Here is a 12,326-nt window from a genome sequence, read left to right on the forward strand (position 1 = left end):
TGGCAACTAATGGCGACGAAATGAACTGGAAATCGAAATGGAAATGGAAATATAAATAGAAATAGAAATAGAAATGGAAAAGGAAATATATATAGATATAGAAATGGGGGAGGACACTGCTTGATTTATGGCCAAGCATAATTCGCCAAGTCGATGAAAGCGCCTGCATCTCTAGACCGGATCCCAGTGAGTTTTTAGGCTTCCACTTTGTGGTTAACTGCATACCATACCATTCCAACCCAACCCACCCACATCCGCATCCACATCCGCATCCGCATATGCAATCCTTTTGGCCCACAGAGGGCGAGACAGCAGACGGCGGTCAGCAGAATGCATCCCTCGAGTGCAGTTGGCAAATTGCGGGGGAAACAACAGCTGGCAAACAGGGGTTAAGGCGGTTGCAGCTCCGCTGTGGCCACTCAATTTCGGAGCTGCCCAGCGGCGTGCACTGCGTGAAAATGTGGCATGTTGCAAAAATAAGAGAGAGTTTCGTATGATTGCTGCAATGAAAACGCCATAATTTGCATAACAAATTAAGAGAAATCAGCTGGGGGAATTGTGCAAATAAAAGTAAACACTTTGCAGTTCTCCTTTCTTTTTTTCACAGTGCATATTGCCGTGCAATTAGCAACAAATTGAGGGGGATGCACTGGAATATAAGTGCAAACTGAGCGACTGCTAGTGGGACTGGGACCCGTATCCGGATCTGGGTCTAGACTTTGAGTTGGGGTTTGGGGCTTTGGACTGGGCTGGGCTGGGTTTTGGAACTGCTATTGGTATTGGTGGTGGGATTGGGATTGGGAGTCGGATTGGGTGGTCAGGGGATTCAGCTGCATTGGCGAATTCATGCAACGTACCTAATTGAAACGGCGCCAGCTGCAATTATTTTCCATTCTAATTCCAGCTCCTCTGCGGCGAGGGCCAAAACCACATGGGCTCCGCATGGCGATACCAGATTTGGATGGCCATGGGAGCTGGACAGGATCCGCAGCTCCGCAGATGCGCGGCCACCTCATTCAATTTGCTCTCGCGGACCAGCTCGAATTGAATTCCAATTGAAAGCGGCATCGATTCCGGCACCTGGTATACAACTAGTGCCACGCCCTCATTGCAACCAGTCAGTGGTGAGAAGTAAGGTGGATGTGGCTCATGAAGAAGCTCAGCTGGTAAGCTACAAAATCGCATTTATTACTTACTCTGCTTATTATTATTATTATTTTTAATAAGTAACTTACCAGATTTTATAGTTAAGAGGCGCGCATCACTGGTTGCAACATCCGTTTCAGTGGCTGTAAAATTGGCAACAATTGCACCTCCCCCGCTGCACTTTTCGCGTTTAATTAGCTGTGACTGCAGTTGCAGCTGCAATGTGACCACGCCCCCTCCGCCTCTATTGAACTGGCGGCCCTGTGCTGTTTTATACGATTCTGGCCATATGCCAAACCCGTGTCCATGCAATTTGTGCAGTCATGTCGCAGTCCATCAACACCTTTTTATCCTTTTTATTTTCCGCTGCTAGTGGATCCTTAATTCTGGATGCTGCCCTTAACCCCCCATCGACCCTTAACCCCCTTGCATAAATTGCAATTGACAGGTGAACTGTGTACAATTTGCTGCCTTTCTCCCTTGTTTTCCCCAAAGGAAGCTGCTAAATCGAAGTTAATCAAGCGAATTGTGGCCACGTTATGAAACTCCAAATGCGCTTCGAGTATTAACAGGGGTAATTAAATGATTATCACAATCCATTGACAGCAACTAAGGTAACTTTTTGGAAGTTGACAGGCAATAAACTAGGCAAAGAATTAACCAGAACTTCCCAGCATCGTATATTGCGAAACAAAATATCCACCCATCGTTGGAGCCATAAAAAGTCATTGATATCTGTTTGTTTGCTGTTGGGGCAGGGACTGGTCCATTGTTGGCCCAGTTTTGCAGCATTTCGTAACTTGTTTAGACAATTTCATTTTCAGTTCGTTTTGTGCCCAACAACCACGCCCACCGCCCACCTTGCAGGTCACGTAGTGGGCTTGGTGGGCGTGGCCAGTTTGCCTGCTGTTTGCGCATTTCAAATTGAATTTTCATCACAGTGCTGCCATCGCCCATCGCCGAAAAAAGGTGAGGGCCGGAAAATGGAATGCATGGCGAGTGATATGGCAATTATAAGGGATGCGGAATGCGGAATGCAGTTAACACCCAGCATGCAAAGGCATTTTGCGCGCTCCGTTCTTGCCACTGATTGCTTCCAGCTGCCAGGACACATGAGCCACTGGGATTACTGCTGCGAAGTTTTTGCCAAATGTGGCTTAAAGCCGCTCTCCTTCACGAAAAGTGTCAAAGTCGAACTGCCAACTGGGAGAAACTGGGAAATGGGGGAAAATGGAGGGAAATGGAGAAATGGAGAAATGGACTGTGTGAAAAACCCGCCTTTCATAAAAACGAAGTTCAGCAAACGAATGCTTGCCAAAAAGTAGATTTTGAGGTGTTGCAAAAATCCCTGGCGACTTGTCACCAATAAAAATCTTTACTTTACTATCATCTCCAACTTATGGAATATTTTATAAACTGAGTTCTAGCAGCACTCACATGGTAGTATAAGTTTAAATATTTGAAGATATGTTGCAAAGTTGCACAGTGCAAGCGCCCTGTGTTTGTGGCAGTAAGTTTAGCCATCGATGGGGAGTTCGTCTTTAAGGAAAAGTGCAGCGTGCAGCTGCTGAAAAAGTAAGGAAAAGAAAGGAAAAAAGGGGAGACAGCATGTGGCCCACTGACAATGACAGCTTTTGGTGGGTGGTAAAGGGGGTGGTAAAGGGGGTGGTAAAGGGGGTGGTATCACGAAGGTCGCCCCTCCAGCGCCCCGCACCCCAAACCACTTGGCTATGACATTTCACTTGCTGCCTCGCATTTTCACTAAATTGACTTTGCCTGCTATCGTTTAGGTTGCAACGACGCCCCCTGGAAAAATGCCACCCACTTCGCCCACTCCGCCCACATTCACATTCATCCACGCCCCAAAAATTGCCGTAGTGCCGAGTCTGAGTGCAGCAATTTTTTATGCTCCGTTGGGCAACGACAGCCCAGAATCCCAGAATCCCAGCTTGCCAGGATCCATTTCGATGCCACTTTTGGTGGAGGGAGGGAGGCAGGGAGGGAGGTAGGTAGTCATCCGTTACCCTTTAGCACTGGCAATCTATAAATATCCAAGATCCCATAAAACTCAGCTCAAGCCCAGGCAAATGTCATCATTGGCATTGTGTGGCCATCGAACAGGTGCGAGATGAGATGCGATGCAATCGAATGAGATGATGGCTAACCTAGTCAAACCCAAATCCTAGTTCAAATCCGAATCGGTCGCCTTTCAATTGCGCTGGACGGCCGCCTGGCGCATCCCAAAATCCAGGAGACGGCTGCAATTGGGATTCGCATTCGCATTTGGATTTGGATTCGGATTTGGATTGGGACAATATTTGAGGATGATTGCATGCCTGTGCAAGCGGCTTTCATGTACGTGAACGGCAAATTTATTTGCACAACTGCGATTGATGCTGGCATCGAACCGCCCCCAGTCGGCAACCTGCAGACCTTGTGCACTGCAAGAAAATATGTATGAATGTGCCCAAATCTGTAGTGTATTGAAAGCAACTAAGAACTCTTTCACTCTCTTTGCGCATTAGAAAATGCCATTAGGCTAAATGCAACTTTATAGCTGTCTTATGGATATATTTGCAATAAATTCAACACAGACATTGGCAGAGATTTGGAAAATGCATTTTTCCGAATGCACCGAGTGCAGTGAATGCACTAGCCTGACATTCCGGCTGAAGCCGGCTGTACGTCACTCGGAGTTTGGCATTTGCCAAATGCTCGACGCCCGATCGGCACCATAAAAGTCTGTTGCATAAACCAATTTCGCATTTGCTACGCCACCGAATGCAGAATGCCGCCGAGGGCGCAGCCGAAAAGTGGAGGAGTGGGCGGGCAAGTGGAAAAGTGGGCGGGCAAGTGGAAAAGTGGGCGAGCAACTGGAAAAGTTGGGAAATTCTGTCAACGCAACTTCTTCTTCGACTGGCGGCAGCAGCATCGCTGGCTGCTGATAACGTAAACCGCTTTGATTTTTATTTAACTGCACATTTCCCCCTTTCGTGGATTGACATTTAATGGCAACTTGTGGCGGATTTTCGATTGCAATTTCTGCGGTTTTCCAATTTTCCCCAATTTCACCCATTTCCCATTTGCCTTCGCTTATTGCATTTATTTATTTTGTGTGCGCGCCCTGTTCGCTTTTTTGGCTTTTTTGCTTTGCTTTTTAGCCTTTCAGTCGGGCGAGTGAAATTGATAATTTATAAAATTGCTGGCAAATGGCAAAGAGGAAAGGTGGAAAGATGTAAAAAAAAAACGCTGGGTTTTCCCCCATTTCTCCATCAATTTGGTGGTGTGTGTGTGTGTTGCAACACATTTGCCGCGTTCGCCTCATGAAATATTTCTCAAGTTTCGGCCGTTACCTTGACTTGATAGAAAGCATCCTGCGGCAGCCTGGTGGCCACTTTATGGCGGGTATCCTGCATCCTTGCCAACAGCCTCCCCTCCCCTCCCCTTCCGCTACCCCCATCACCTCCCCAGTCGTCCATTAAATTATGCAAAACACACACTCACAAACACACACACACACTTTCCCAAGGACTTTCCTTTTGTGTCCTCCTCCTTTCTATTTCGCCTTTTCTCACGCCCGCTTTAAAGAAAATATATTTTGCACTTGGCTGTTGCTTTTACTTAGCCAAGTGAAGCGTGGCAACACACACACACACATCAACAGCTAAGGTCAAAATAATACAGATATATTTATGCTCCCATTTTTGTTCCATTTTTTCCCACCATTCTAAAGTGCATTTTTAACTGAAACCGGATTATTGAGCTGTAAATAATTGAATCAAAAATGTATGCCACATAGAGTGCATTAATTTACAAAATATTGCAATGGGAGCTTAAAAAACAGCGCGTCTACTTATTACTTTTAGCATAGCTGTAATTTGCCCCACAATCTAACCCCATTAGCTGGTGGCGCCCCAAAAGCCCCCAGCTGCCACCCCACGTATTTATTTGGCGCTTCGCTGCTTTTATTTTATTGAAATTTATGATTTCTGACACAGAATTTATGTTGTTTTGCATTCCGGCGAGTGTGTGTGTGTGCTTGTGTGTGTTTGTGTGTGCTTGTGTGTGTTTGGGGGCATAAAATAAACCTCAAATACTCGTAAAATGCCCAGTAAAAGCAACCCGGCCACCAGAGTCACAAGTTTTCGAGAGAGGGGGGCAGAACCTACTGCTTGCTTTTTTCCTTTCGCATCCGGATCCTTTTCGCCTTGTCTATATATATGTATATATGTATATATATATATATGGGAATCTGGGTTTCACTTTGGTTTTTGGAAGCTCCTCTTTGGCCCGGCCAATGCCAGTGAATTATTTAATTCGTATAAATATTGAAAACTGCATTTTTTATGATGTTTTCCCGTCGGTTTATTGCTCTTTTGTGGCGCTTTCATATCGCAGTGCCTGCCCAGTGTCCTGGCCACAGGATCCCCCATCCTGGAGCCCCAGTATTTGCCAGAGACATTGCGTATTGATATTTCACACTTCCATGGCCCACGAATTTAACATATATACAGTGGCGTGCAAGTATGAGTACATGTTTGCAACTTTTGACTGTTGGCCTAAATAAAAAAGGTATTAGTTAAGCAAATGAACCCAAATTTTGACTGTTGATTCTTTGATTATTTATTTACAAATTCGTAAAAAAAAAATAACAATAATGTAATTCTTTTCGTTAGGAAAAAAATAAAATTTAAATTAACTCGCATGTACTCAATTATGCTCAATTTGAATTTTTCAACAAAAGGTGGACAGCTCATTCAACTCAAAGTTTAATTTTAGAATTTACCGTTTGTTTTTAAGAAAGTTTAATATAAAAGTATAAATATAAAAGTTTTCAACCAAAAAGGTACGAATCTCCACGTGTTTTTGGCTCTTAACTATTAAAACAAATAATATGAAGAAATTGCCAATAAATGTTGAAGATTCAGTGATAAACCTTACTGAAAATGGATTTTCGACGCGTATAATAGCTGGGAAGTTAAATATAGGCCAATCAGCTGTCATTCGTGTTCAAAAAAGGCGAAACGCGGTACCCAAAATTCAAAGAAGAGGTCCACGTCGATTGTTGACCGATGCAGATGCGCGGCTTATGATGCAAAATATTAAAAAGGATAAGAATTGTAGACCCAAGGATGCTTCTGCAGCTATAGGCAAACCTGTCAGCCAGTGGACAGTGTGTCGAGCACTTAAGCGTATTGGAAACGTTTCCGAATTAAAAAAAAAGAAACCGGCCTTGTCCGATAAAAATATAAAAACACAGCTAAAATTTGCGAAGGCACATAAAAATTGGGAAGTGGACGACTGGAAAAAAGTTATATGGTCTGATGAATCAAAATTCAATCGATACCAGTCGGACGGAAAACAATATTGTTGGAAAAAGCCTGGAGAGTCGCTGCAAAGACGGCACGTACAGGAAACAGTAAAACACGGAGGAGGAAATGTCATGGTCTGGAGCTGTTTTACCTGGTGGAGCATTGGACCAATTAAGAAAATAGAAGGAACTATGAAAAAATAGGACTATTTAGATATTCTGCAGACCCATCTTTGCGATTTTGTTGACAAATGCGTTTATAATGAGAGTGATATCACATTCCAGCAAGATGGAGATCCGAAACACACGTCCAAAATCGTGAAGGAATGGATCGGAAATCAAGATTTTAAGTTAATGGAGTGGCCAGCTCAGAGTCCTGATCTCAATCCAATCGAAAATTGGTGGTCGATTGTGAAAAGACGATCTGGACACTACGAATCGGTTGCAGCAAACCAACACGAGTTGTGGCAACGAATCCAGCAAGAATGGAAAGCTGTTCCAAAGGAAATTATTCAAAATCTGGTGGAAAGTATGCCAAAGCGTATAAAAAGCGTCATCAGAATTAAGGGTCTTCGGACTAAGTACTAAAAGATAAGCTTTTGTTGAAAAATTCAAATTGAGCATAATTGAGTACATGCGAGTTAATTTAAATTTTATTTTTTTCCTAACGAAAAGAATTACATTATTGTTATTTTTTTTTTACGAATTTGTAAATAAATAATCAAAGAATCAACAGTAAAAATTTGGGTTCATTTGCTTAACTAATACCTTTTTTATTTAGGCCAACAGTCAAAAGTTGCAAACATGTACTCATACTTGCAGGCCACTGTATATATATATTTATATATGTGTATAAGAAGAGTTCGCATTGAATTTAAACCCTTCATGAAAATCCCCATGAATAAACCCAGCGAGAGATGGCAAACAAAAAATAGATGGAAAAAAGCAAATCCTTTGGTTCTGTGAGTATGCATACATCAAACTGAAAGGGTATGTTTCGAGTTAGCTTTACAACTCCTGTGTGATATTTCACTTACCTAAAACTCATTGTCGATCGTAGATCCTATTAGGCTCAAGTGCATTAATGAAGTAAGCAACTTTACAAGCAACTTTTCGGAATTGCAATCCAAAGTACGAAGTACTTGATTTTATCTCTGCGTGCACTCTTCACATTCTGAATTCCTACCGAGCGAAATTCGTATCCCTGGATAAGTGTAAGTAAAGCAACTCGGAACCAGCTCATGGCAAACATGGCAAAGGCAAGGATACTTCCACACAAATACGGATACAAGTGCACACTCCAGCTATCCAGCTATGCAGCAGACACACACAAACACACACACCCCACAGTCCACACCCCCAAAATAATCCCCAAAAGATGAAAATTGTGTAAAATTTGTGTGTTGGTTTCACTGATTAAGGATGGCTTACTGGCTGCTTGTCGGCCCCCCAAAAACGGCTGCTTCTACGGCTATGGCCCCATCAGGGGAAATCTCTTGAAAGCCAAAAAGATGAATAGACCAGACCAACATCTAATATGTGCGAAATTTATCAGCCTCGATACACACACTCACACAGAAGAACAGGCACACAGACACTCGCACACTCACACACTCACACACGTGGGTGGAGAAAGGATATATTCAGGAGCAATGCGGCTGCAAGGACGAAGGCAAACGGCATGGAAAATCGCAATAATAATTTTGCCTTTCAGCTTCGGTTTCGGTTTCTGTGGCATCCGAAAGGAGGCGGCGGGCCAAGTGGGCGGTTTTAAAAGCTGCCTCAAGGATCCAGCCATCCAAGGATGCCCAGCCATGTGAGTGGACAGTTGCGGTCCCTCGGATGCGAATGCGAATGCGACTGCTCCAATTATCCAGGAGGTGGGGTTGTAGGTGAGGTTGGAGGTGAGGTCGGAGGTGGCCGGGAATCGAAACTCACGAATTGCAATGCAGTTTGCAGATGCTCGGCTACTCGAGCATCCCATCATATATTTTCGTTATGCTTTTGTTGGCTACAACAGGAAAGGGGAAAGGTTTGTTGGTTACAGTAACAGTTGGATTAAATTGTACAATGCTCCGGCGGAGTATCCCATCCCATTCCATCCCCTCCCTCTGCTTGTAGCTCGCTGTCGGGTCCGTTTGCATTTTCTGTGGGTAGTAATGCTGTTTTCCTTGATCCATATCCGTTTGCTCATTTGGGGAGGGCCGTCGATGTCGATTTCCTTTGTGCATCCTAGCATCCAATGGCCTGCAAGTAGCCCTGGATCTGCTCACTCAGCGCGTGGCTACAAAAAGAGTTGATTAGTTTAGCATTTCTCCAGTGAATACCATGCACAATATGCTCACCCAAAGCCCTTGCCGCCGGCCGTGGACTTCTTGTAGAGAGCGGCCAGGAGGAGGATCTGCCCGGTCATCAGCAGTTCCCGTTTGCCATAGCTCAACCAGCCTTTGGATTTCACTTGGCTGGTGAGCAGTACACGCTCTTCCAATGGCTCACGAATCTCTCGCCTGGAAAGCTGCCGTTCAACACGTTCACGGTCTACCCGTTCCTCACGGCGCTGTACTTCTCGGCGAAGATCTTCCCTCTGATTTTCTCGTTCTTCCCTGCGAAGATCATCTCGTCGGGTATCGACGCTTTCCACTCGCCGCTCCTCGTCTCGTTCAACTTCTCGTTCCTCTCTTCGCAGACCATCGCGCATCACTCGACGCTCCTCGTCGCGTTCCTCTCTTCGCAAACCTTCGCGCATCACTCGGCGCATCACACGACGCCCCTCGTCTCGTTCAACTTCTCGTTCCCCTCTGCGCAGACCTTCTCGCTCCTCCCGACGATCCTCGTCTCGTTCAACTTCTCGTTCCTCTCTTCGCAGACCTTCACGCTCCACTCGACGTGTGTCTTCTCGCTCCTCACGCCGCTCGTTAGTTCGGAAATCGTCTCCAGCTACTCGCCGTTGAACTTCTCTTCGCTCAACTCGTCGGGATTCCTCCCGTTCTTCCGCCCGCACTTCTCCTTCGACGCGCTCCATCCTGCGCTCGGCTGCACGTGCCTCCCTACGTTCAACTTCACGGTCTTCTCTACGATTAATATTGCTCTCCAACCTTCGTTCCACATCACGAATATCGTCTACCTGCACTCTTCGCAAGTCGAATCGACGGAAGGATTCTTGTTCTGCACGGCGAACGACTTCTCTGTCCTCTCGGCGCTGGTTGATCCTGTCGCGATCTTCCTCTTGCTCTACACGCCTAGATGAGTCTCGCTCTTCCCGTCGCTGTACCATGCGTTCATTGTCACGCTCATCCTTGCGGTCTTCGCTTCGTCGAGAGTTGTCATCCAAAACAAATCGTACTCGGTTCTCTCGCTCGTCGCGTCGTTCAACACGCCGCTCTTCTGCTCGTCGAAGATTATCCCGTTCGTTTCGTTGCTCAGGGTCTCGCTCTTGTTGCTCACGCTCCATGCGTCGGGACAATTGCCTGTCTAGACTAGCTCCGTCGTCACGACGATTAACGCGTTCCTCACGTCTGGACATCTCACGTTCTACTCGGCGTTCGAGTCGTCTTTCGTTCCCTGCTACTCGTCGAGCTTCGTAGTCACGCCTGTCCGATTCGCGCTCCTCACGTCGCTCCACCAGTTCCTCACGTGCTTCACGAGGCTGATTGCGAGCCTCACGAGTGTCTCGTTGCTCCTCGTCAGCATCACGTCGCTCAACACGTTCCTCGCGGACGTCGCGTTGCTCCACTCGTTGTTCTCGAGTTTCACGACGCTGTTCTCGGTTCTCACGAATTTGACGGTGCTCAACTTGATTGTCACGAGCATCGCGCTGCTCAGCGCGTTCGACGCGAGCTTCACGACCCTCCACTCGATCTTCACGACCCTCCTCCACTCGATCTTCACGAGATTCACGTCTGTCTACTCGATCTTCACGAGCTTCACGTGGCTGCACTCGCTCTTCCCGGGTTTCACGTCGCTCATCACGCGCTTCTCGGGTTTCACGTCGCTCATCACGCGCTTCGCGAACCTCCAGTTGATCTTCACGAGATTCCCGTCGGTCTACTCGATCTTCGCGAGCTTCACGTCGGTCCATTCGAGCTTCAGGGGTTTCACGACGCTGCTCCCGCTCTTCCCGAGCTTCACGTCGCTCATCACGATCTTCGCGAGCCTCCAGTCGCAGGGATGAGTCCAAACGAACCCTTGTTTCCTCGCGCCTTTCGTTGCCACGATCATCGCGCGCCACTGACTCAACGCGGACTCTCCTCCGACTCTCCGCCGCGCCTTGTCTGTAAACCATGTGCTCATCGTAGTCGTCCTGGCGTTGATGGCCATCCCAGCGGCCATCAGTGCAAATGTCAGTGCCACAGGAGTGCCTGCTGCTGGCCCATGCCACAGTTAAACAGCCAAGGTGGAGCAGAAGGAGCAGAACGCTAAGCCGCAGTCTCATCCTCGGTGGATCGGTGGTGCTTGGTAGTCAGGTACGAAGGAAGAAGTTCGAAGATTCAGTCCGCTGCTGTGTCACCAGCAGGATACGCAACTGGAATGATTTCGCTAGAGGATTGTCGCCACTTTTATAGCGGCATCCGGCCTAGAAACTTAGTTGGGCAACACCCACGCTGGCACTTCCTGTTCCCAATTTGCCGGGCTGATTGATTGAATTCCGCTTATCGCACATGTGCACCACTGCACCACCAAGACGACACAAGACGCCATTCCAAGTGGCGCAGACGCCACTGTCCATTCGAGTGAGCCTAATGCGCGGCCGCCTGTTCCAGTTTTCCATGAATGAAAACTGCCAAGCCCGTGACGTCACGTGGGGGTATATATGGGTATATGGGTATATACTCGTATAAACAATAAATAAAATAGGGAATCGATTTGCGGAGCTCGTTAAGCACCAGTGACGTCAATATACATACATACATATGTATGCTTGGGAGGAGGATGCTGAAACTCCGTTTTTGCCGGAGCGAGTGCACAATTGCGATAAGCGCAATTCAATCAAAATCAAATTAGAGTGCATCGGCAAAGGAGCCAACCCAATAATTGAGGATACTCCTGTGGCGCTTTAGATGGCCATCAGGGCATAAAATTGCCCATCGACTTGGCAACTGTGTCCCGGACTCTGGTGTCATGGCCATGATACCACTCCGGGTATAAAAGCAGGCACGGCCAGCTCGCAGAGCTTCACAGTTCTAAGGATAATCGAGCAGAGAGCGAGTTGGTTGGTTGGTTCTTCGAATCCCGGTTTGCCTCGGAACCGGAGGCTCGAGGATGGACCCTTCCTGGACTTCTGGCCAAGCAAATGGAGTAGCAGCCACCGCCTACTAAGAATATCACTTAACCAAGTATCAAAACAGTCTAGTTATATGGTTTATATATCTGCATCTTATCCGCACTAACCAGCATTTAATCAATCCGTAGCTACTACGTTACTATCTATACTATCCAAATGTAATCACTGTTGAACTTAGCCAGTTAAATGTTGCTGTTGTTTGGGATCGTATTGTCATGGAGCTGAAGGATTTGAGCAGCTTCTTCTCTTACTCGTCTATCCGTAAACCACTTTACTCGTATATATATTCGTATGCAACTTCAACGCTAGTCTAGCTAGTCTCACACGGAAGACTATAATAACTATAACTATCCATATGCTTGAATGCACGATACAAGAAGCACATATTATTACAATGTTCGTTAATGGGGATTGCCCGAATCATCGGTAGTTATCCATCCAGAAATCAAATAAATTGTACTCGTACTTTAACCAAAAGTTGCACATAGATCAAGATGAATTTCAATGGGAGGGAGTTTCAAATGAATACAGCCTTATTTGAACAGTGGTAAAAACTTATTTATTTCATTCATTTAAAACCATTCATGA

The 12,326-nt window shown here is 46.2% G+C and overlaps 1 protein-coding gene across 1 annotated transcript; it reads right to left on the reverse strand.

Annotated features, from left to right (window-relative positions):
- Positions 1–8,398: 8,398 nt before the first annotated feature.
- LOC122623878 (trichohyalin) lies at positions 8,399–10,992 on the reverse strand. Its single transcript, XM_043803248.1, has 2 exons — positions 8,803–10,992; positions 8,399–8,741 (listed from the first exon to the last, which is right to left on the reverse strand). The coding sequence occupies exons 1-2, from the start codon at positions 10,887–10,889 to the stop codon at positions 8,690–8,692; spliced, it is 2,139 nt and encodes a 712-aa protein (XP_043659183.1). The 5' UTR covers positions 10,890–10,992; the 3' UTR covers positions 8,399–8,689.
- Positions 10,993–12,326: the final 1,334 nt, after the last annotated feature.

This window comes from Drosophila teissieri, chromosome X, assembly GCF_016746235.2.
Source record: "Drosophila teissieri strain GT53w chromosome X, Prin_Dtei_1.1, whole genome shotgun sequence".
NCBI classification, from domain to species: Eukaryota; Metazoa; Arthropoda; class Insecta; order Diptera; family Drosophilidae; genus Drosophila; species Drosophila teissieri.